Source organism: Rhinolophus sinicus, chromosome 1 (assembly GCF_057876585.1).
Source record: "Rhinolophus sinicus isolate RSI-liver-muscle chromosome 1, RSI-T2T, whole genome shotgun sequence".
NCBI lineage: Eukaryota > Metazoa > Chordata > Mammalia > Chiroptera > Rhinolophidae > Rhinolophus > Rhinolophus sinicus.
Window position 1 is genome coordinate 167,878,443 of NC_142501.1, and position 27,237 is coordinate 167,905,679.

General features: G+C 36.7%; 1 protein-coding gene and 1 pseudogene across 17 annotated transcripts in view; one reads left to right on the forward strand and one right to left on the reverse strand.

The window, feature by feature from the left end:
• Nucleotides 1-12,897, forward strand: part of LOC109447206 (uncharacterized) — a 32,079-nt pseudogene extending 19,182 nt beyond the window's left edge.
• Nucleotides 1-27,237, reverse strand: part of MAPK10 (mitogen-activated protein kinase 10) — a 288,604-nt gene that overhangs the window by 98,392 nt on the left and 162,975 nt on the right. For all 17 annotated transcript variants that reach the window (XM_019731283.3, XM_074323972.2, XM_074323984.2 and 14 more), the window contains one exon: nt 26,268-26,437. In XM_019731283.3, coding sequence (XP_019586842.1) covers nt 26,268-26,389 — 122 coding nt within the window. In that variant the 5' untranslated portion in view covers nt 26,390-26,437. The remainder of the gene's footprint in view (nt 1-26,267; nt 26,438-27,237) is intronic.

Here is a 27,237-nt window from a genome sequence, read left to right on the forward strand (position 1 = left end):
CACACACACACACACACACACACACACACACACACACACACATCCTGTTGGCTGCTGGAAACTTGAGACTTGGTAATTACTTTCCAGGCTCCCAGACTCTGCTTCCTACCAGATGCACAATAAATATAATACTTTGCAAAGTGCTAAAAGCACTGTACTTGTCAGTAGCAGTTTTCAAAAGGGAATTAAAAGCATATTGTGCATTGCTATCAATAGTAAATGGTCTACATATCAAGGCTGTGCATTTTTAGCTACAAAGATTTTAATCACTGATCCAATAGCCTCATTTTATTAAGACATAAGGAAATTGAGGCTAACAAAGACAATTAAATTATCCAAAGTCACACACAGTTTATTTGTGACCCAGGTTCTATAAGATCTTGTCCCATGTGTTAAAGAGTTCAGCCACATTAAAATATACAATTCAAGCTCAGCATGGTTAATCCCCAGAATTTACTTGAAGAAATTATGAAACTATCTGTTAAAAAGGATATTGTTTACAAAATATGATGCTACTATCTTACAAAAAGTTATACAAGTTATAGTCCCATGGTGAACATAAGATACTTGACCACTGAATAAAATACTGCAGCACACATATCAGATGTAATGACACAAGATAATCAATCCCCTGGACTGCTGTAACCTGAGGAAATTGTGTCATGAAGTCTATATCTTTGTCAGGGGTGGGGGCAATTTTGTGTTCAGGTTAAACTCCATTCAAAGTTACTCTTTCTGGACAAAGGAAGTTTAAAGCACCAGTCTCTCCTCATGGTAGCAAAGAATACCAGTCAAGCATGCAAGAAAGAGGAATTAACACTGAGCTACGGCATCTCACAAACCGAAAGTAAGCTATTCCTGGGTAACAAGGGCATCGGCCCTGCCTGGTATTTTATAGAGCTGATGAGAGAAAACAAAGCTTTGTAGAATTTACTTAATGTTTTGATATAATACAGATAGAATGAAAACCAGCTAAGCATAATTCACATTTAGAAAGACAAAAAGAAATATCAAGACCAGACCAGAACAGAGACTAATCTTTTATTAGATCAAAGAGTTATTACCAGTTCTTCTATATGTCTGTGGGTGTGGGTGTGCACACAGGTGTGTGTGTGTGTGAATGTGTGTGTGTGTGTGCGTGGGGGGGTGTTGGTTTGGGCCTGGGGAGGAAGCAAGAGAACCAAAATTCATTGAGCATCTAATACGTGTCACACACTGCATTTTGCATTTTACTTATAAAATTTAATCCACACATAATGCTACATAATCCTATGATGTAGATATTATTATCATCATTTTGCAAATTAGAAAAGAGAAGCTCTGGAGGCTTCAGCTCACACTACTAATAAGTGGCAGAGTCGAGGCTGAAATCTATTATGTTGAATGCCAGAGTCCGTGATCATACTTCTAATCCTAACAAATTTATGGCTCAGTAACCATCAGACATAAATTTGTCTAAAATCTTCCAGTTATGGGAATATAGGTGTGTCTGACACATTTCCAAGACATTGTCCTTCCAAGAATCTCATCCACTTATAAGAAATAACTGAGAAAGCCTCAGGAAGGCAAATAAGATGACCTTGTATTAGTTTCCCAAGCTGCATAATATGTTACCCCAAACTTAATGGTTTAAAATAATGAACATTTATTATGTCAGAGATTTTGTGGATCAGGAGTCTATGCAAAGCATAGCTGTACCCTTTGCTCAGGGTTTCACAGGCTGTAGTCAAGGTGTTGTCAGGCTGAAGGAACTTTCTGGAGCTCAAGGTTCTCTTCTGAGTCTACATGGTTGTTGGAAGAATTCAGTCTCTGTGGTCATCAGATGAAGGTCCCTATTTCCTTGCTAGTTGCCAGCCAGAGGCTCCTATCAGCTCCTAGAGGCCACCTCCAAGTCACAGGCTCATGACCCATTTGTAACATGGTGTCATTTCTTCCAAGCCAGCAAGAGAATCTCTCACTCAGTCTCACAAGATAGACAGAGTCTTCTAACATAACCTAATCAAGGAAGTGACAATCCTATCACCCTTGCCATACTTTATAGACTAGAAGTACGTCACAGGTTCTATCTGTGCCCAGGAGGAAGGGGTTATACAAGGGTATGACTTGGGGGTTACTAAAGGGTGAGTCCCCCACAGACCTTGGTATAGACTGAATGTTTTTGTCCTTGCCTGCAAAATTCATATGTTGAAACCCTACCTCGTAATGTGATGGTATTAGGAAGTGGGGTCTTAGGGAGGTAATTAGAATTAGATGAGATCACAAGGTTGGAACTTCTAAGAGTCCCGAGGGAGCTTGCTTCCTTTCACCAAGTGATGACACAGTGAAAAGATAGCGATCTATGAGCTGGGAAGCAGGCTGTTACCAGCCATAGAGCCTGACCATGCAGGCGACCTAATCTCAGACTTCCAGCCTCAAGGACTATGAGAAATAAATTTCTGTTGTTTATAAGCCACGAAGTGTATGGTATTTTGATATAGCAGCCTGAATGGAATAAGACAGATCTCAAGGAAAAAAGTTTTAGTAGTGATTTTAGTTATCCAGTTATCAATGAGTTTTCACTTCATTCTAAATCAATTGCAATTTCTGACATGGAACAAGTACAAAGGCGTTATCCAGCTGGATTTTAATTGTTCCATGGGGGGAAAACAAACTCAATTATGAAGGTATTACAAGCAAACCACCAAAAAAAGTAATATAAATTTCATCCTTTTGATGATCCAGATAATCCAGTTAGATTATCTGCTCTGCTCCTTTGTTTTAGGACTCCAAATTACGTCACTATCTTGAAGCATCAACAGATGGACCCAAATAGCTGTATGAACTCCCCAGAGCTGGCAATTCAGCTGCTTCCAGAGAGTTAGTATTCAATCTTGCCTTTTTTGAGCACAAGGATAGGTCAAATTAGTACTACTGGAAGCTTGTTTTTCTCCTTCTATTTTAGTTAACAAAAATGTAAGAGATTACAAGCAAAAAAAAAGAAAAAAATAGAAAATCAACTAACATATAAATGACTTGTTATTTTTACAGTTATTTCATTGACTAGCACTGTTTACTCAAAACTATTTGTAGAAATTTTATTTTCTGGGGAAGAAAAAAGAAATCTTGCTAGTCCCTTTAGATTTTTTGAGAAAACCCATTTTGTTTTCGTAATTGTTTGCTATAGTTAAAGAGGGTAAAGTACAGGAATTAACTGTTTACTGTACACTCAAAGATTGTGCTGGGCACTTTTTATGCTCCTTTATTGACACTGAAAACAAGGATCAGATAAAATAAGTAATCTACTTCAGGTTACTCGCTAATGTGTAGTGATGGCATTGTGCCAACCCAGGCAGATTTAAATCCAGGTTTCTTTGTTGTTTGCTTTCTAACCTCCAAACTGTCACTCAAAAAGAAGGGAACTTCAGATGGGTGATAAAATTAACTCAAATTACGCTGCTAAATAAATATGTGAACTTGAAGGGAGCAAATATTAAAAGTCCGTCACCAAAAGTTTATAGAAAGTGTAAAGTAAACATGTAATGAATATAACCAGCCCCCAAATGTAGATTTTTGCCTACGGTGTTAAAATAATTGGGTTAGTTACAAAAATTTCAATATAGGATTTCACACACGCAGGAATATATATATACACAGGTACACACATATATGTACTTGTATATAGCATATGCATATACATGTATAGCAGATATACATATATCCTGCTTCTCTGGAAAAATTTGAAGATCTGACAACAGTCTCCAGATTTTCTTCCTAGCAATAACCAGAGCTACCCACTTTAGGCAAATTATAAAGTGGCAATGTTTATTCAGGACTCTCTTCACAGGTAAAGAAAAATAAAAGGTCAAGTAAGAAAGTGTACTGAGCTTTCACCATCTACACTCTTACACTCTAGACACCCAGGTATCCTTATGCATCAGTAACTTTGAGGAGAGATGGGTCAACTGGTCCCCCAGTGACCTGGGAATGATGTACTATGGGATACATAGTATTTAATTTATCCCAGAGTCAATTCTCTCATTTGGAGAGACTGGGATATTTTGGGCCATGTAGACTCTCAGATACACTCAGAATGAAGCCCCTTCCTCAATGACCATGAGGTAATTCCAAAGCAGGGCTTTCTGGGAGGAACATCAACTTTGAAGATTACACATTTGTCTCTCCCATACCACTTATGTACCAAGTTGTACGGACTGCAAACACAGAGGAGGCAAATTGCTTAAAGAAAGCTGACAATTTTCTTTTTCCTGGCAAAATACAGTTTTGCATATACCAGCAATACCAAAAGAAGGCTGTTAGAATTTAAAACAGCCATCTTAATAAACACATTATAACTAGAGAAAATTTGAATGCAGTTCATGGTACTGAAATTTTTGTGTTTCAAATATCAGATACTTTTATCTTCCATACCTCTCAATGAGTAAATTATAATACAGTATAGTTTTTTAAAGCAGTGCTTCAGAAAACACATGGTCATTGGAGTTAAGACAATATAAGCTAAAAATCTCATCCCTGCCAATATCTAATGATGTAATCTTAGTGGGTGTGTGATTACATCCTCTACCTCTCTAAGCTTTAGTTTCCTCGTTTATAAAATACAGATAATAATAACTATTGGCCAGACTACTGTGATGGTTAAATGAGAGTAGGTACGTATAGTATCTAGCACAGAGAACGGAGCATCACAGGTACTAATTGGTAGCTTTGGTTACTGGTCTCTGCATCACATATGATAATGTCTTAATACTTGCTGTGTGCTGCCCTGTTGATACAGTACAGCAGCTCTGAAACCTGAATGAGATCAGAATCACCTGGAGAGCTTGTTAAAACCCACAGGGCTGGGCTTGAGCCTCAGAGTTTTGAGTTTCTGAGTCTGGGGTGTGACTCAATAATTTGCATTTCAAACAGGTGTCCAGGACAGTCCAATGCTGAGGGTGCAGGCCAAAGAACCAAGTACTAAGGTAGAAGAATGTGCCCTTCTTTTAGAGGAAGCCGATGGGAGTATAAGACTCAGATCTACCAGTTACCAGGCACATAACAGTTCAGAATCAAAGGATCGACGTGATATTAAAAAGAACAGTGATTGGATGTCAAAGGCTCTAGTGATAGGAATAACTTATATGACAACTGGCAAACATTTCTCTATCTGGGACCCAGATTTCCATCGGTAAAATAAGTAGTTAGATGGTATTTGTGTTCTTTTCTATACTTTCACATATTTTTAAGTATACGAATGTCCTCAAATATCGTGGGTAGTTATTATAAAACAGAAAGTGAGCGAAATGCAAACAATAACTCTGGTCCTGAAAATATTCAGAATCTTGTTAAAAGCCCTGTGCCTAGTTCTCTTTCTGACCGCGATAATGTGACTCAGAGTTGAACGAAAATAAAATAAGGGGGTAAAAAAAGGAACACAAATCAGAGGCATTCATACAACATATGGCATTCATTCATTCATTATTCATTCAACGAAGTGTTTTTTTCAGTACCTCTTATGTTCAGACATTGTGAAAGATCTTGGGAAAACAGGGTGAAGGAGACAAGACAGGGTGATGGCATCAGACTAGCAGGACACTAATCCATTTATTTCTCATAGAACTTATGTTACATTGTGGCATTTCTTGAGAATCAAGGGTCCCTAATCCATATAATGCACCTGGCTAGGACACAATTTAGATGGATCAAGAATGAAAACCCACATTGATTGGAAGCAGGGCCCCCAAGTCCAAGTCAGATGAACAAGAAGAGGGACTGAAGATTAGTTATCAGATCCAGAAAGTGAAAACTTATTATTTCAGAGACTAATGGTCTCCCAAGAACTATCCTCTTCCTCATAGTTATAAGAACCTTCCTAGTTTAGAGAGGCACATGGCATTCCACAGAAAAGATGTCTTCCCGCTTCCCTTGCAGCCAGATGTAACCCTGTGATTAAGTTCAGGATGATGGATGGGAAGCAGAAGTGAAATATTCAGTTTCTGGGTCATATCCTTATACAAGAAGACAGGTTGCTTGCTTTCCTCATGCTTTGAATCTCTTCCTACAAACCGGAATGTTACCTTAGTGGTTTTGGCCATGTGGACAAGAAGAACACTGTTAAGATTCCTGAGTCTCTAGGGGAACTTGTGAAACAGAATCGCCCTATCTCCTGGATCTATACAGCAGCTCAGACTTTTATGGGAGAAAAAAGTGTTTAAGCCAATGTACTTTAAGTCTATTTGTTAGACTATCTTAGGGTATATCCTATCTAATAGAGGTATCTATAATTGGATCCTATCTACTAAGCCAACATTTAGAAGACAGAGAACCATATCCATTTTTGCTCATGACAGTAGTTCCAGCATTTAGCACAGTGCCTGGAACATATTAAGTGCTAAATATATAAGTAAATTCAATGGAATAGAATGAAAGAGATGTGGCTTCTGACTTAAAGGCAAACCATTGCACTATCAGGACACAGGCATGAAGACAAAAGTAAAGAATAGCGTTCTTTTTTCAATCATATTAATGCACATTCTTCCTATTCTCCAAAGATACATTATATTTCATATTTTTAAAATTCTTAATTGGCAAAAGTTTAAGTTACTCTGACATCCTTTCTGATAACCAAGGAAAATTGTTATCAGGTGCTAAGCTTGTCAGAGAATAGGGTGAAAATAGCCACTGAATCTCTACTGTATTTCTTTGCTATTATTGCTTTCCAAACTAAACTATTAAACATTTTTTGAATGCATACGACAGAAGTTAGCAATATGTTTTTGAAGAAGTACCAAATTATTGGTGCCTTTTTTTTTGGTGTGTTAGTGGGGTTATTGATTTATGCACACAGAAAAACAAGTATGTATATATACCGACACCATGTGCACTTAAAACTTAATTAAAATATCACATTTACCTTCCAACAGATTATAAAATAGGGGCCTTTCCTTTCTCTTCCCAGAGACTTGTTTATACTGGGAATGTTAGATATCTATCCCTCTCACTCCCTCTTCATCTACCTCTCTCTCAATCTCTCAGGAGGAGGCGGTGGCAGCTGTGTAGAAATTCCTATATAAACTCTGACATTCGTAATTTCTTCTAGGGAGTGTAAAAACTCCTTTGCATGTACAGGATGACATCTGGCTTTTATAGCACAGCTTTGAGAGGGGAGAAGGAGACATGGGTAACTGATACAGTTATTGCCGTAAGTAACAATACTCTGCCTCTGTTCTAGAAAGTTCATGTTTGCTTTCAGGACAAAACAAATGAATATAGATATTAAAAACTTATAATGAGCTATAAAAGAAGCAAAGATCTATGAACACCATTAGAAAAGTTGTATGCTATGGATATAGTAGCTGAGTCTATGTTTTTATTCCCCACTTGTTACCATATTTATCAAAAGAAAAGGTGTCATTTCTAAGGCACTTCAACCAATGAGTTTCATCCTCCTCAAAGAGCCAAGAAACAGAGAAGTAGCAATTGTACAAGAATTGCTCTGTGACTAATGCTCTTCTCTAACATTTGCCCCATGTCTCATTTCAATTCTTTGTCATATATAGCTGCACAGTCAAAAGACTTCTTTGGCCATTCAAATCTCTACCTCTACTTGGGATGTTAGTGAAGAAATGTTACACAATATATTAAACATGGTTCACTGCAAACAAAAGAATAAAAAGTGTTTTTCTCAATTTTGCCCTTTCATGAAGAATTATTGCCTCTTTTCACCGCTAATCCCATTAGCGTCTTCCTGCTTCCTCAGAAATTATTCTTTAACAAATATGCTTTCCTTTTCTGGTATCTTCAGTCTCTCAGCTGCCTGCTTTGAGTCCCTTTGTCTCTCCACCTCCTCTCTTCTTTTTGTGTATCAGTCATCTGTTTCTTTTGCTATTTCTATCTCTGTTTTTATAACTGTCTTTATCCTCCTGTCTCTTCTCTCTCTCTCTCTCTCTCTCTCTCTCTCTCTCTCTCTCTCTCTCTCTCCCTCTCTCTCTCTCTCCATACACCCCATCTCCAGCATCCAGCATTTCCTCTCTGGTGGAGAGGAAAAGACAGATTCTCCCGACTTTTAAAAATATATTCTTCCCTTTATCTATGAGGTTGTAGTCACTAACCACCCAAGAGCTCTCCTTTGCAAGACAACTTTATAGAAAAGGAGTCCACATAAGAATTGAGAAATTAACAACTACAATTTTATATATATATATATATATATATATATATATATATGCATACATACATATATATGCTTATATATATATATATACACACAAAAGAAGTGGAGTACAGCAGCATTAGGAACAGAGACAGTGGAAATGTAATGGCTGTGTGCAATGTCAGAGGGGTAGTAGATTGGGGGAGGGGAGTTATCACTGTGTGAGGGATATAAATGATAAATGTCTAACTATTATATTGTTTTGCGCACCTGAAACTAATAAAAAAATATTTAAAAAAGCATTTGATTAAGAAAAATAAAAGAATTGAGAAGTTAAAGTTGAAAAACTCAGAGGTAAATCTGAAAGAGGACTATCAAAACGAAGCAGCAAGCGCCAAATCGAATAAGGCAGAGATCACAGAGACCTTGTCATCTTTGGTAACTTGGCGAGAGCAGTTTCCACAGAGTGGTGTGCACAGAAGTGGATTCCGGTGAGTTGGGGAGTGAACAGGAGATGAAGAAGAGAAAACAGACAGTTTAATAGCAATAAATATGTATTTAGTGCCTATACTACGTTGGGAGCTGTGCTAAGCTTTAGAAATACAATTGGAAGCAAGCCTGACAGTCTCTGCCTATAGGGAGCTTCCAGTCTAGTGGGAAATGAGACAAGGTAAAAAGAGAGTGATGATGATTTGACAAAGAAAATACAGGGTGATGTAAAAGCATGGCAGAGGGGCACTGACACTGGATTCAGGGTGGTGACAATGAAATAGGGTGAAGACTGCAAATTCAACGTCTCCTCCTCTTATTGGGCACACAGCTAGATAACATTTTCAGCTTCGTATACAATTAGGGGTGGCCATGTACCGTAACTGAGTTGAGTTCTAGCCAGTGAAATATGAACAGAAGGGAAACAAACACACCACTTCCAAGCCTGCCCAGTAAAAGTTCCTCCTTGCTTTCATCCCCTTCTGCTATTTGGAGACCTTAGATGCCACAAGATGAATGTGGCAGAGCCGTCATCAGTCGGGCTCTTCAGATCACTGAATAGAGCTGACACTTTCCCTTGTCCATTTATTTACTCCTCCCCAACCTGATAAACAAGAAATAAACTTCGATTGTGTTTGAACCTTGAATGGTCTGTTTGTTTGTTTGCTTGTTTGGTCACCAAAATTATCCTAACTAATGTATATGAATTGAAGTTAGTTATCCTAACTAATGTATGTGTTTATGAAGGATGTGAAGAAGTTAGCCCAAGAAAAACAATGACATTAGGGGTTTATATGTCCACATATCAACTAGACAGATGGCAGGATGTTTGACTCTGTCAATTCAATTTTATACCCCTGTGAAATAGCATAGTGCCTAATAAATATTCATTGAATGAAAATTAATTAATGAGCTAACTCAGGAGTGAGACTTTTGTATTTTTTTCTTTATTTTAGGTTTATAAACAGTGAATCTAGACAATCGCCATCATTTGCATTTTCTTCATTTTATTAAGCTTAGTCATTCTCCTCTGAATCCAGTAATGCTCTCACATGTACAGCATTGATAAACATATCCCCAATATTTAGCTGTATCAATGGCATTCACATATGATTTTCCAACTTCATGACCCTAATACAGTCTGTGTGGATGCCATAAATATTAATTTATAGTGGCTATGTTATCTCTCTTACATTTAGACACAAAAATATGGAAGAAAAATGTTTAGTAAATTTGTATCAAGTCCTTGGATTGTATTTTTTAATGATACTTTTAGAATTTTTCACTTGTCTGTGCTGTTTAATATTATCAGATCAAATTTAAATCAGTATAGCATTTAATAAATGAAAATCAATTATGGTATTACTTATTCATTCTTTAGATTAGCTAAAGGCATAATTATTAAAGTTAAATTATTCTAATTATTGCATTAAAATAGTTGCATAGGCATCTCTATCTTAAATATTATTTTATTACTATTTGCTGTATTACTCCCGAAATTAGGGGGCCATACTATTTGTTTAATTATTTATATATACACATATATATATACATATATATGCATATATATACACATATATATGCATATATACATATACATACTCATATATAGAGAGACATATATATATAGAGATATATACATTATAGTATTGGCAGATTTAATATTAAACAATTCAACAGTTAAGGTTTCCATCAAGACTTTTGAAGTCTTGAGACTATAAGAATGAATAATTCAGGATCCTTGCCCCAAGGAGATCATTATCTAGTAGCAGACACAGGCTTAAATAGCAATAAAAATACGAACAGTGCCAAAAGAGATATAAGTATAACATGTTATGTCAATACAGATGAGAGAGCAATTATTTTTGCTAAGCAGTAGGGAAGGTAAGTTAAGGCTTCACATTGTGGTGACCCTACAGCGGAAACTTGAAATGAGTATCAATTTCCCAGTAGAATGGCAGACATGTCAAGAGCATTTCAGATGGGGAGAAACAACTTCATATAAGTACCAGAAGCATAAAAGTGGCCAGCACATTTGGAAACAATGACTAGTAAAACATTCTAAAATATTTTGTAAGCAATTCCGTAAGCAACTTTATTTTGTAAGTGATGTGAAGGATGGATTAGGGGAGGAAGAATTAAGCGGAAGAGGGACATTGTCTAACTACCCTTGATGATACCCCAAATGAGGTCTGAGGACCTGGAAAAGGTCAGTGGGAATGGAAAGAACAGACATTTCAGAAACAGAAACAATTGGACTCGATCCCGAAAGAGGAAGAAGTTACCTAATTTCTAGGTTAGGTAACTGAGGGAATAGTAACTGCATAAGTAAGTAAGAATTACTCAGTGAAGAGCAAGTTTGCATAGATCATAAAACTACATTGGACATATTGAATTTGAGGTATCTGTGGAGTAATCTGAAGGACACAATGTACATAAATGAGTATATGGACCAAGAGCTTAGAAGCAAGGAACAAGCTTCCAGTTATAAAATATGTAAGTCATGGGGATGTGATGTGCAGCACGGTGACTATAGTTCATAATACTGTGTTGCATATTTGAAAGTTTCTGACAGATTGATCTAACAGATCTTAAAAGTTCCTATCACAAGAAAAAAAAAGGTCTTGTAACTATGTATGGTGATAAATGTTAACCAGACTTATTGTGGTGATCATTTCACAATACACACAAATATCAAATCACTATGAATCTGAATCAAATCTGACACTAATATAACATGTCAATTATACCTCAACAAAAAATGTATATTTGAAGTAGATCATTGAAATATATTTATAAATCAATAAAAAAATAAGGTGTAGTTAGCCAGTATGATATAGATGTGGGAGTCCTTAGGCACTGAATTGTGAAAGAAGATGAAAAGCCAAAGGAGGAAGAACCTTTATAAAAATACATATTTGAAGGGTAGAGAGTGATGACCAATAAAAGAGACAGATAATGAATGCTTGGTCACTGAAGTCGGAGGGAACCAGGAAATAGTTGGCTTCAACCCAGTCTAACATCACCATCACTCCCCACCAGCCAATAATATTCATGACACTAGTCCTAGATTCATTCTGTTGTTCCCAGATTTCTCCTACTTTGATCCAGTTCTATACTGGTTCTTAGCATTTGCTTCCATCTCTCATTTAGAATCTCCCTCTCATTAAGATTTAGAATTAGTACCTGACCTTGTGGCTCCAATCTCTGAATTCCAATCTCGTCTTCAGGAGTTTTGGGTTGGATTATTTTGCTGTCTTTCTTTTTTGCATAATAAACGATAAAAATAAACTTCTCCATGTAGCCAATCCCTTAGAAACTAGCCGTGACCCACGCCAACTAACACTAATGAAAACTAACTTGCAGGAGGGACAGGAGAGGGCAGAGAGGGATGGGGGTGAGGGGCGGGAGTGGGGGTGGTAGGGGCGCAGCCAAAGGCTCTGTGGCTGGCAGGGCTGCTGCAGCTCTCGCTGGACCTGACGGAGTCCAGCCAAGCAGAGCGCTTGCTACTCTCTGGAGAAGGTGAGAAAGCCAAAGGGGATGTGGCAGCTCTCAATCGCATTCAACTGGCTGAGGAGTTGGTCAGGGCTCAAGAACCAGGAGGCAGAAAAGGCTGCTGATGAGAGCGAGAGAGGAATGAATGAAGGTGATAGAAAACCGGACCACGAAAGATGAGAAGATGGAGATCCAGGAGCTGCAGCTCCAAGGCCGAGCGCACTGCAGAGGAGGTCCACCACAAACACACAGATAGAAGGAGGTAGCTAGTAAGTTGGTCATCTTGGAGGGCGAGCTGGAGAGGGCAGAGGAGTGTGCGGAGGGGACCTGGAAGAATTCAAGAATGTCACTAACAACTCGAAGTCGCTGCAGGCTGCATCTGAAAAGTATTCTGAAAAGGAAGATAAATATGAAGAAGAAATTAAACTTCTATCTGACAAACTCAAAGAGGCTGAGACCCATGCTGAATTTGTGGACGGAATGGTTGCAAAACTGGAAAAGACAGTGGATGACCTGGAAGAAAATCTTGCCCAGGCCAAAGAAGAGACCGTGGACTTACAGCAGACAATGGGCCCGAAACTAAATGAACTTCACTGTCTATAAGCAAAACAGAAGTGCCTTGTTCCTACAGAAGCTCCAGACTTCCATGTTTTTCTCCTCTCATGAGAAGTTTCTTGTGTTACTGCATCTGTGCTTTGCTGGAAATGTCAAGTGAATTATGAATATGTGACCAAATATTTTGTATCACAGGAGCTTTGAGCACCAGTTAAATCTAATTCCTTCCTTTTGTCCCTGTTGGCACCAGCTATTTCAGCTCTATTTTTATTCTTAAATTGCATTTATTCCTAAGGTAGGCAGCTGTTTCCTATTGAACATAGTCTCTTAAGACTGGGGGCATTTGGTTCGTGGGAGGTTAGACAACCCCACACTTGCAAAACAGACTCCAATATCTACATAGTCACTGGTCAATTTAAAAGGTTGAAGACTAGAACCTCTGGGCCATGGTTGGACACACGACAGGAAGCCAGGGACCACATTAAAATGGATGGGGACTTTCGGTGCACAGCAAAGAAACCCAGGGGTGGGGGTGAGGAGAGGAGGCACTATTGTGGGAAATCATAAACCACAGATAGATTAATCTAATCATCCTGCCATGATTAGGTTTGTTCTACCACTCAGAACAAACATCCTCTGAGCAGTCAGCATGAAAATGCTTGGGAAATTGTCATAATATTTACTCTGATATGAGGCCATCCACTCAGCAGGAATGAATATGGTAGAATTTAGTCCTGTCCAGGGAAGCCTATCAAAAAGACTGCTAGCCATCAATAATTGAGCAAGAGCATTTTTCTATTAATAAATACTGGGCAGAAGTGGCCTCTCTGGCAGCAGAGAAAAAGCAACTGGCTTAACTTCATCTCGTCTGTACTTTAGGGAAGATTGGTAAATTGGTAGGAAAATGGTAAGATAGGAAAATGGTAAACTGAAGATTTATTTATCTAGGACTTTAATTCCTCCTTCAGAGCCAAGTTAATAAAAGACCAGGAAACTCCTGATTAGACTGGATATGGAGTATTTTTGTAGACAGGGCTGCATGTTTTTGCTTTGTTATATTTTTGTTTTCTCACTTAACATCTCAGAGCTGAAATATTCCATATTCCCCAGCAGCATGGGGAGCCAACTCAAATTTACAATTCTGACTAAAAACCACCCTGCTTCTAACTTATCTGATTCATCTGCCCCTCGTTCCTTTTTATTATGCATCACACTACCCAGGAGATACACTAGCAAATTGCAAATTGTGTGATTGAATAAAACCCACACTTCATTTAGATTCTTGCAACTGTATCATGTGCAATGGTGTCACTTTTTCTACATTTTGGTCAAATAATTTTTACATAAACTACCAAAAAAAAAAAAAAAAAAAGGAACCTAACATGTATACATATTTCTACTAACTCATCTTCAGATGAAGGAACTGAGATCACATACAGGTAAGAGTGAGCTAGGATCCCAGCCTGGCAGTCTGGCTCCAGGGTCTGCCTTCTTAACCACTATGTTATGGTACCCTCAAGGATAGATTTTGAAAATTCCCAGCTTAAAAATCAAGGGAAGGCAGATATTCAAGAAAAATTCAATAAATACTTAATATTTCCAAACATTATAGAGAATTAAGAAATGGGGGCTAAAAAATAAGCCAGTGGATTAACCATTTAAGGGGTCCATAGCATCCTACCTATTAGAGAGGTATAGTGACAAAATTGGGACTGTCTGTGAAATGAGAATTTAAATAGTATGTGTTGGGATTAAATTCAGATTACTCTATCCAGAAGTTTGATGATAAAGAAAGAGAGTCAGAGAGGTAGTTTGAGGGACAGGCACATTCTAAAAAACATTTTTTTACATATGAATTTGGTGGGAGGTCTTCTATAAGCAGGGGAGCAAATACTGTTGGAGGAAGAGAGACAGTAGATGCAAAATAGATAATTGACAGCGCCCCTGATGGAGGGGGGGAGTCTAAGGGGGGAAGGGAGGAGGGGAGGAGGGGAGAGAGTTAAGAACACAGGTGGGTGGCCAACCTCCTCTGGGAGTCCCTCATGGAGGAACTGTAGAATAGACTACAGATGACAGAGTTAGAAGGCGGAAGGGGAAATTGAGAGCTCACACGCCTGAGGCCATCTGTTTTCCCCAGGAAGCAGAAGGTAAGGCCTTCTGCAAAGAACGGGGCCGGTGAAGTGGAATTGGGAGCTTGCGATGAAAGCTGTAAAAGGATTGTAACAGCCACCATGGGACATGGGACAGGGAGCTGATGAGCCACATAAGTAAAAGGATTGCTAAGTAGTGACAAGGGCCCAGCTGAAGATGAAGCTCATAAACTTATAATGGAGGAAATCAGTGTGATTATATGATTTCTCCAGCTGGGCTCAGCCTTCCAAGAAGAGCAAAGAAAATAGTCAGTTGGGTTGATCCGAATGAGGGTTTGGAAAATGGGTCTGCAGAGGACAAGAAGGTAAGAAAATAGAGAACCGCTGAGACTGTCTGCCATCATTTTCATGGGTCCAGGCTAAATAGGGGAAAAAATATCCAGGCAGAGAATGACAGGCTAGGAGGACAGGCAGTCCTTGAAAGACTCACGTCCATAAGGAGACACAGGCCTTGAACGGAGGTGAAAGAAGGGACAATGTTAATGGGACAACAATTTGGTTTATAATTTTCCTCTGCTTCCTGATTCTTTTCATTTTCTTAGGTGTATTAAATCTCCGTGCCAGTGAATTAACATCCTAAATTTACTACATTTTCTCTATGCTACGTAGTTATTCTCCAACTTATATTTTTGCTAGTTAAATTGAGTTTCTCTCATTGGTCACGTGAAATCTAAATTTCATTGATTCAGTATCAGCCACTGGCTTCTCTGGTGAGGGTTTTTGACTTAGGAAAAGGCAGCTCCTCTGGGTTAAAGGGGGGGCACCCCAGGGCACACTGCTGAGCAGGTGAAGGGCCAGCTGCAGTTCAGACCCCACATGCTCCCTCGTCGACATGCCCGTTCAGGGCACACATTTCCCAACCATATGTCCCAGTCCTGGGTGAATGATCACAAAGACAACATTTAAAAAATATATTTGGTGGTGAAGCTCCCTGGATTGGGGGTAAAATCTTGATTTTTACGAATGGACATATTAAAGTCCTCTGGAGAAAACATTTTTAATGATAAAAAGTAAAGGTGAGTATAAATGAAGAAGAGCATAGCTAAAAGAATTCTAAAGTATATATCTTTAAATAAAAGAAACCCTATGTCCAATGAAGTAGCTATAGCTTCTCCCTGATGGGGATTTAAACGTGTCCCCCCTCACCCTCATCATACAGAAAAGCTTTAAATGCAATGCTTCAATGCTGGATCCATAACTTTGGATATGTAAAGTGAAACTCCCTTGACAAGGTCAAATATTTTACATAAATTTAACGAATCAGGGAATAGAGAGCAGAAAAAGGGAATGGTAGGGCTGTGACTCGAATTCCAAACTAAAAGATGTCTTCCTTTGTCCTCAGCTCCCACATTCAAATCCGTGATGAGCAAGACAGCTCAGACTCTATAAACAGAATGTGACGCTATCACAGGCCAGAAGTATGACTCCGTAGAGAGGGGCCAAGCAGCTTCCCTCTGAGCTTTATAAAGAGCTCCTCTAAAACTTGTTCAGTTACAATATTTTTAGTTACAATATTTATAACACCTACCTGCTCTCATCTTTCTTTTTTTTAAAGACATCTTATCTACAGATAGAATGGACAGGTCTATAGAGCAGCATATGAGAATGATTTCTGGAATCTGCGGAACATCAATGGCCATCTGTTATTTAGCGTACTTTAACTTAACTGAAAACAATGCTTCCTTTCTGTGAAGAATGTTGGCTTTTCCAAGATGCACTGCATAGTGCAGGAATAAGTCTTTAGTTATTTATATTTGGGTTATAGGTTACTTTTTCAGTAGAACCACGGATGCACTTAAATCTTAACAATCGGGATTTACACATCTGGCAAAATAGTACATGGACCGTAAACTAATTTTAGTTTTGTAATGAAAATACCTATTGATGCCCTAGGAAACAGATTCTAAAAGAAATGAGAATCAGTCTCACTTAGCCATTTAATCTTTGGGATTGAAGTAGAAACTGAAAAAATAATGTGTTACTAATTATTTCAATAAGTGATTTACGGAAAAGACTCAGTCATCTGTAAGTTAATAATTATGGAAATTTAAATGACTCTTTTTCCCCTCTGCCAAGAAAAATGCTTCTAGGCTACAAACTCTTGCTGTCAATTTTTACTACAGGGATGTAAATTAATTACAAATTGACTGAAGAATGACAGCATTTAGGATAAATATCCATAATACATCTCAAGATCAAATATAATTTTTAGGGGGCCGGCCCGGTGGCTCAGGCGGTTAGAGCTTCATGCTCCCAACTGCGAAGGCAGCCAGTTCGATTCCCACATGGGCCAGTGGGCTCTCAACCACAAGGTTGCCGGTTCGACTCCCGCAAGGGATGGTGGGCTGTGCCCCCTGCAAATAACAACAGCAGCTGGACCTGGAGCTGAGCTGTGCCCTCCACAACTAAGACTGAAAGGGCAACAACGTGAAGCTGAATGGCACCCTCCACAACTAAGATTGAAAGGACAACAACTTGACTTGGAAAAAGGGCCTGGAAGTACACCCTTCCCCAATAAAGTCCTGTTCCCCTTCCCCAATAAAAACTTAAAAAGAAAGAAAGAAAGAAAGAAAGAAAGAAAGAAAGAAAGAAAGAAAGAAAGAAAGAAAGAAAGAAAGAAAGAAAGAAAGAAAGAAAGAAAGAAAAGAAAAGAGGTAAGGACACTGTTAAAAAAAAATTATATATATATATATATATAATTTTTAGGATTATGTAATTCAACCTCTTCAGTATCAGCTATCACATTGACAATTATACATTTACAAATATGAACACATACATACTTTATGGTTAACATACAGAAATATGGATTTTATAATTTTGCTTTTTCCTGTAGGCCTACTGCCATCAAACTTCCACCCACAGTTTCCCAAAGTACCATATTTTCTCCATGAAGGAAAAAAGTAATATTTGCAAGTCCTACTCATCAATCAAAAAATTTGGCAAATAAATATTTGGGGCTTGTGCTAGCTATGCAAAGGGGCGAAGAAGAACAGCAAAATGTGGAAGGATATGGTGTCTTAATCTGTCCTATTGCACTGAGCCATTACCACCTCAAACCTCTACTCAATATAAAAGACAATATTTGAAACTCATGGCTCCTTATCTCAAGATTGCAATTAAGTGTCTAGGTTGTAAAATTAATGGAAAATAAAGGGATTTAAAAATGTGCTGCTATTCCAGACATGGATCAGAGGGCAATCATTTCCACTGGTCAGGGGCTCATTGGAAATGTGTGATTAAAGATGCATCATTTAGCATAATGGCTCATTAGGAGCTCTAAGAAGAGAAAATGCCACAGGACCGTGAGTGATGTTTCCAGAAACAAAATAAACTCATCACTCGGGACCCATTGATCAAATCTCTTTTGTGTTACCCAGGATGTCTGGTGCTTTGAGAAATCTTCTCAATGATTTCACCCTTCTCTCCTCATACCATCAACCTCATAACCATAATTTAGACCTCCATCTAAATCATGTGCTTCAAGAGGGTTAGCTGGGTCTGTGTAGCTATGTTGCAAATTTAAAAGCTAATGCTTAAAACATATAATTGTTATAAATAATCTTGGTTACCTGAAGCTTAGATTGAAAATAGGAATCAAAAGTTTAGATGTACCTTTGTCAGACTCATTTGTGGAGCATTAGCAAAGTCATTTTTTAAATCCCATGTTCTCAATGATAATATACGTACAATATGCCCAATCTGATGATCAAGCAACTGTTACAACCAAGCATCTTTCTGGGTTACACATGTTGACCTTTTATAATTTTCCAGTGGTAGAAAACAGCAACATTAAGTCTCCCTTCTTTGAATCTACTGAAAGTCATGACAATATCTGATTTATAACACAATTTTCTTTATGTTATACTTTTTGAGTTCTGTGAGATATTGATATTATCTGCATTTTACAGATGAGTAAACCAAGGTTCTAAGAGATTGAAAGTTAAATACTATTATTGATAAAGCACAATAGCAAATTTAGGTGCATTTATAATGATGACTGAACATGATAATATAAGGTATCTTACCGTGTCTGTAATTGAATCAATGGATCTTTAAATGTGCATATATTTTACAGAATTCAGAAAATTTACTTAATCAATTTTCCCTCTTAATCTTATTCAACAATAAATAGATATTGAATACCTTTTCATCATGTACCTTACCATGGCCAAGTTTAAATTCCTTCGTTCTGGTATATATGAGGTCTGGCAATTAAGTTTGCGAACTTGTAGCAACGATGTTACTAACCTTTTTTGATATCAGAGGGATTATTCATTATGAATTTGTACCAACTGGACAAACAGTTAACCAAGTTTACTACTTGGAAATGCTGAAAAGGCTGCATGAAAAAGTTAGGTGACCTGAACATTTTGCCAACAATTCATGGCTCTTGCATCACGACAATGCACCAGCTCACACGGCACTGCCTGTGAGGGAGTTTTTAGCCAGTAAACAAATAACTGTATTGGAAAACCCTCCCTACTCATCTGATCTGACCCCCCCATGACTTCTTTCTTTACCCAAAGACAAAGAAACTATTGAAAGAAAGACATTTTGATGACATTCAGGACATCAAGGGTAATACGACAACAGCTCCGATGGCCATTCCAGAAAAAGAGTTTTGAAATTGTTTTGAAGGGTGGACTAGGTACTGGCATCAGTGCATAGCTTCCCAAGGGGAGTACTTTGAAGGTGACTGTACTGATATTCAGCAATGAGGTCTATGTAGCTCTTTTTCTAGGATGAGATCGCAAACTTAATTGTCAGACCTAGTATAGACCACTAATTGAAGGGCACACGTGAGAAACGATTTTTCAAATGTTTGTGAAAAACAAAATGATATATATCCTATATACATATAATACATGTATATATGTTATATAGCATATATATTCAATTAAGATAAATTAATCCATTGGATTAGTAGGTATATATATATATTGCATACACATATATAATATATATTACAAAGTATATGTTAATTATATATTCATTGTATGTATATATAGCGATATATATTTAATTTAAGATAAACTAATCCAAGACATTTTATAACAACAATTATTTAAGCTTTGATTACATTCCATCCTCTTGTTCTAATCGGGATTTTAGAAAAGTTTAGTTAACATAAAGTGTTTCATCTTAATTCTACATACTTAATTTTCTAGTCACAGATTTTTTTTTTTAGAATAAGCCACTCTAAGTCTATGCTTTTGTCAGTGTTAAGCTTACATCTTTGATATAAATATCCTGTAAAAGATCACTTTGCAAAATTGTATGGGGACTGCTTAAAGGCTGATTACATGTAGAGGACAAAGAAAACAAGCCACAGAAGGAAAGAATATGGTTTTGCTTCCTGTCATTTAAAACTATATAATCAGCCCCTGTCCATTAAAGAGCAGACCAACCTTGGCAAGTCTTTTCTGCTAAACTTGGTTGTTGACTTTTGCCACCTCTTTCATTGTCAGCTTGAATCATCTTTGGAGAAAGAAATGAGCATATAGAAATGTTTCTTGAGTTGGCAATCAGTAGCAGGATGGAGTGAGAAAAAGACAATGAACTCTCTGCTATTGATTTCTCCCTATGTTATTTTTTGTTCTGGAACTGGTAGTAGAAACAATGCTAATGAAATCCATTTCTGATGATTTGAAAAATGTTCTGAAATGACTTGCTCATCTGACCACTGTTGTTAAAAACTCATAGATTGCTTTATAATTCCCCACCCAGAGAGCAAAGAAGGTCTTCTTTTCTCACACAGAGAAGCAGAATACAGGCATTCCTCATTTTATTGTGCTTCACTTTATTGTGCTTCACAGAAAGTGCACTTTTTTTTTTTTTTTTTTTTTTTAACAAACTGAAGGTTTGTGGCAACCCTACATCAAGCAACTCTATTGGCACTATTTTTCCAATAACATTTATTCACTTCATGTCTCTGTGTCACATTTTGGTAATTCTCACAATCTTTCAAACTTTTTCATTATTATTATATTTGTTATGCTGATCTATGATCAGTGATCTTTTATGTTATTATTGTGATTATTTTGGGGTGCCATGAACCACACCCATATAAGACAGCAACTTAATTAATAAATGTATGTGTTCTGACTGTTCCACCAACCAGCCATTTCCCCATCTCTCTCCCTTTCCTTGGGTCTCTCCATTCCCTGAGACAGAAAAATATTGAAACTAGGCCCACAATGGCCCACAGTTAATAACCCCACAACGGTCTCTAAGTGCTCTTAGTAAAAGGAAGAGTCATACATCTCTCACTTTAATTCAAAAGCTAGAAATGATTAAGCTTAGTAAGGAAGGCATGTAGAAAGCTGAAATAGGTTGAAAACTAGGCCTCTTGCACCAAACAACCAGGTTGTGAATGAAAAGGAAAAGTTCTTGTAGAAAATTAGAAGTGCTACTCCAGTGAACACACAAATGACAAGAAAGCGAAACAGCCTTATTGCTGTTATGGAGAAAATTGCAGTGGTCTGGATAGAAGTTCAAATCAGCTGCAACATTCCCTTAACCCAAAGCCTAATCCAGAGCAAGGTCCTAACTCTCTTCAATTTTATGAAGGCTGAGAAAGGTAAGGAAGTTGAAGAAGGAAAATCTGAAGCTGGCAGAGAAATTGTTCATGAAAGAAAGAGTCAACCGGTGCAGCAAACTTCATTGTTGTCTTTTATTAAGAAATCACCACATCCATCCCAGCCTTTAGCAGCCACCACCCTGATGAGTCAGCAGCCATCCACATGGAGACAAGACCCGCCACCAGCAAAACGATTACAACTGGCTGAAGGCTCAGATGACGATTAGCATTTTTAGCAATAAAGTGATTCATAATAAAGGTATATACAATTTTTTAGACATAATGTACACTTAGTATACTACAGTGTAGTGTAAACATAACTTCTATATGCACTGGGAAACCAAAAAATTTGTGTTACTTTCTTTACTGCGATATTCACTTTATTGCAGCGGTCTAGAACCTATCCTACAATATCTCTGAGGTACACCCATAACTCTCATTATTTTTTCAGTTTCAACAAATAATCTTTATTTTTTTCTCTGAGGTATTAATAGAAAGAAAATTTTCATTTACTCTGAAAGATTTCAGATTATATTTCATTGAATGGTTCTCAATAATCACATTGTTGGTCTATGGTGAAGAAAAAAAAATTGCATAGTAGAGGTTAATTTCTTTTGAAGGTATTTTAGTATTGCCTGTTTTTCTTCTTATAATAAGGAAGCATAAGGAATCCAAAGAGGAGAAAGTATAAGAACCCAACAATAAATTTAAGGTAACTGAACAGTAGAATGAGTCTCTATTTCAAACAAGTTGGGAAGATGGGATTCTATAAGTACCATATGCCAACATCAATACTTGCAAAGCCTAATCCTTCTTAGGCACACACATGAAATTTTACAGTAACACATGCAAAAAAACAAACAAACAAAAAAAACGATGAACATCCCTTTTGGAATTGGTTCCTCCATCTTTTATCCCTTCTCCAAATAAAATAAAGTAAAATAAATGAATCACCTGTTTCAGATTGTCTGCCCTGCTCACCAGAAACCCAAGACACTCCCTGTTTCCAATTTCTTCCAGTCATTATACTCAGGATTGTATGGGACATTCAAAATATTATGTGAATCTGAGAGTTTTTGTGAACTGAGGAAAAGTCTATAGATTTCAAGAGTATGTCTGGGAATGGATGTGTGTTTGGTGTGAGAGAGATGGATGAATTCATTTTTGACAAAGCCATAGAAAGGAAATGTTTTAAAACAAAGGCAGGTGGATAAAGGACAGATGAATATGAGAATAGATCTATGAGACAAATATTGCATTACAGACCCAAGTTATGACAAGTAAACGAAAATATCTCAACACTAGGTTGAAAAAGAGGGACAAAACAGAAGAAAGGAATGTGCTGGAATTGTGGTATCTGTGCACATAGTAGAGCGGAGAATCGGAAGATTCGGGAGAGGAATATGCCATCCTATTTCTACCTTTTCACCTTCATTTTTGCTCCTTTATTTCCCTCAGCTCTAGAATCAAGAAACTTTAAGGCTAACGTTTTGAAATTCAGGTGTCCCTTTACTGCCAAATTTGTTGATTAGTGTGCTGTAAAACAGGATTAAAAATTGTACTCAAGGGCCTTTTATTTATTGAAGTATATTTTCAGTTACTATGCCCAAGACCTAGAATGATTCCCATCCTGTACACAGAGAAATAGGTTCAAAATGTCCTACAGAGCACACTACAAAATTCTTAGTGGTAGATTTTCAAATCTTTCTGGGACAATCTGTTAACATATAAACAAAATTTCTGCTTTGGATCTATTTTTGAATCATAAAAGATCTATCAGCTTCCTTTCACTGGCAGCCCTCATTTTCTGTGGGAGTTTTAATTAAAGGAGAATGAAATAATGCCAGTGAGTATTTGAGCATCTTAACTGAGAATCTTAGGAAAACTTCCCCATGTTCTACAATTTTTCCATCTCCCATCTCTCCTTCTTTATAAGAATTTTGGGTTTTGTTTTATTTTCTGTTTCATTTTGAAAGTTCTTCATGAATGCAATGATCTCCAAATAAGGTTCCCACTCACCAAGTGGTATACAAACCAACAGTAGAATGCAGAAGAAATTACAAGCACATGTAATCTAGAAAAAAAAATTAAACCTTACTAATATTTAATATACAAATTAACCCTAGAACTTCCCATAGTTTATCACCCTGGCAGGTGGTTACATACTACATAAGGCTAAAGATGTGACTTGAAAGGAAAGCAGGAATTTCAGTCTGGAGAAGGTTGACAGAGGCCCCTGAAATCCTTGTTTTGAAAACATCATAGTTCAGTGTGCTTGCTTTTATAAGATTTACAGCAATTATCTTAATAGTGGCATCTTTACTATACCATATGTATTAGTACTGCTGCCGGAACAAATCACCACAAACTTAGCTGCTTAAACAACACAATTTATTATCTTAAAGTTCAATAGGTTGAAAGTCCTACAGGACTCTCACCAGGCTAACATCAAGATGCTGGCAGGCTGAGTTCCTTTCTGGAGGTGCTAGAGGAGAATGTGTTTCCTTGCTCATTCAAGTTTGTTGGCAGATTTCAGTTCCTTGTGGTTGCATGACTGAGGTCTCCATTTTCTGGCTGATTGTCAGCTGAGGGTCATTTCTAGTCTTGAGAAGCCACCCCATTCCTTGGCGCATGACCCTCTTCCTCCATCTTCAAGATCAGTAATGATAAGACAAGTTGCTCTCCTGTTTCGAATCTCAGATCTCTCCTCTCCCATTGCATCTCTCTGACCCATTCTTCTGCTTTTCTTTTCTACTTTTAAGGACTCATGTAATTAAATTGGTCTCACCTGCTTATTCTAGAATAATCTTCCCATTTTAAGCCCCTTAACCTTAATTACAGCTGTAAAGTCCCATTTGCCTTGTAAGATAACATATTCAAGGATTTTGGAGATTAGGGTCTGGGCATCTTTGGGGCGCCATTATTCTGCCTACTAAACAATGAAATTATTTGTGCCACAAAGATTCACCCCACAACTGTACCATATTAAATAAATAAATAAATAAATAAATAAATAAATAAATAAATAAATAAATAAATATTGTATTATCTGTTTAAATACCTTCAAAATGAAAGATTTGGCCCATTGTTAAAAATATTACAATATCCCATCTCTCAAATTGCAAAAGCAACTACTGATTGACATTAGGAAAGACTGAAATTTATTAGGTGAATTTCAATAAAAGAATAGGTATATTTGATAAATCAGGTTTAAATGTTAGTAAATGACTTAGTAAGTGTACCAACCATGCACTTCTGCTATTTGCATCAACTAAGCATTCAGAGTAAACTTAACACCAGTTGTCAAAATGAAGAGAACCTTTAAAATTTATATTCACATAAAAATCTACACATGGATGTTGAAAGCAGCTTTATTCATAACTGCCAAAACTTACAAACAACCAAGGTGTCCTAAGGCAGGTGAATGGATAAGTAAACTGTGGTACACCCATACAATGGAATATTAGTCAGACCCCAAAATAAATAAGCTATTAACCCATAAAAAGACATGGAGAAACTATGGTACCTTAACTGCATATTACTAAGTGAAAGAAGCCAATCTGAAAAGTCTGCGTAATGTTTGATTCCATCTATACGACATTCTGGAAAACGCAAAACTTGGAAACAGTAGAAAGATCGATGGTTGCCAAGGGTTGGGAGAATGGCAGGAATGAATAAGTGAAGCACAGAGGAGTTTTAGGACAGTGGAAATACTCTGTATGATACCATAACAATGAATACATGACATTTTATGTTTGTTCAAAACCAAAGAATATACAACACCAAGAGTAAATCCCAATGTAAACTATGGGCTTTGGTGATTATGGTATGTCAATGTAGGTTCATCTGTTGTAATAAATGTACCACTTCGGTGGGGATGTTGATAGTGAGGGAAGCTGTGCATGTGTGGGGAGCAGAGGATATATGGAAAGTCTCTGTACCTCTCTCTCAATTTTACTGAGAACCTAGAACTGATCAAAAAAATAAAATATTTATCTCACCCCTTAAAAGCATTTCTGTTTTTAAATGGACATTACTAATATAGCAGCAGTTTATATAACAAATAAAAATATTGATATGAGTAAATATCCTTTATAAATATAAATATACATATTTAAAATGCATGTTCTAAATTTTTACTTAGAGGCATATGCCATCGAAATAAAAAGTATTATACTGATAAGTTCATACTAATTACATTCAGTTGCTATACTACAAGTTAGAACTATCTAAAAGTAATGCTTGTCAATCTGATATTATCACTTTTGTAAATTTTATAACAGGTAAATTAGATCTTGATTTGTCATCATTTCAATTAGCCACTCAAAAATGTCATGAAAGAATAGTACCAAGGATCACAGAATCTTTTCATTTTGAAAACATTCAGCAAACATTTTAAAATTACCACTTTTTCTAATAGGTAATGAATTTTAAACATTGAACTTTAAAAGTCCCAGGAACATTTGAGATATCACTTAGACTTCTTTAGGGTGTAGGGGATTTTATTTGCTAGTTATCTTAACACATATCCCCTCATTTCTTGTGAAACATTCAAATAAGTTTTTCTAAATTAATTAATAAACGGCTAGAAAATCTCTGGGTTTTTTTGTTTTGTTTTGTTTTTATGGCTGTTGTGTAGTACATTTTTTTTGTGTATATGTGTGACTATAAAAACTAGTCACCAGCAAAGCTGCACATACATAGTGTTAGTAAATGGATAACAAATTATAAATAATGCTCATAATTTTATTTTTCTTCAGGAGAATGTATCTTCCTCCTCTCAGTCATGAAATTTATTTGTTTTTTTGTTTGTTTGTTTGTTTGTTTGTACTAGTTTAAAAATGTAAGTTGAAGCCATTCCACTTACCACACTATTCCCTGAGCCCCAGAGCCAATAGGCTTTAGATTCTGGTAGCGCTTGAGAACCGTGAAGGTTGAGTCTCCCACTTCCACACTGTAGAATTGGTTGTCAACTTTGCTTTTGCTCATGTTGTAATGTTTGGCAATATATGACACATCCACTTGTTTATCGAATCCCTGTGAAAAAGAAGAACAGCAAAAACATGAGACAAGTGAACAACCAGAATGATAATGATAGAGAGAAACCTGTTCTTTTAATGATTGCTAATACTTAGTCATCTATCATCATTATATAAACCTGTATTTCACATAAAAAATTATGTATTAGTCCATGTATGATTACCTGGAGTAAAACAGTTTAGAAAAAACCACCCCTGAATTTTTTTTCAATATAAAACTATTTATAATACAATCACCTTAGATTACATCTGCATAACCTTTTCTGAAATATTTCATTAAAACCATGTAATTATTTTTGCAGCAAACATCTACTGAACATATACTTGTCCCAGAGACTATGCTATGTACTTGAGAGGTGAACTCTGGTCATCCATTATAATAGCCAAATGAGGAAGGATAAAATATTGTGTCTACATTCTCTTCTCAGAAAGACTTGAGATATGAGATAATGCGTAATTTTTTAATTAGGTAAATTTTAAATAGTATTAACTTCATTTTTCTCAAAAATACCAAAAACTCTATTATCCGGCATTAAACACTGAACAAGTGTAGTCCAAATTAACATGATTCTAAAATGCTACAGGAGAATTCTTTATTCTTTGCAAACTTAGATATTAAATACCTCAGTTGTTGTATCTTTTTCTTATTGTTAAAAGAAGTTCTTCTATTTTTATATTTTCCAATTGAAGAATCTGTCCTTGAAATTTTGAATCATGATTGATGAATATATATAATGTAAATCTCCATTTTCATGATTATTGTTTACCCAGAAATGATCTTATAGTTCATTTTATGAT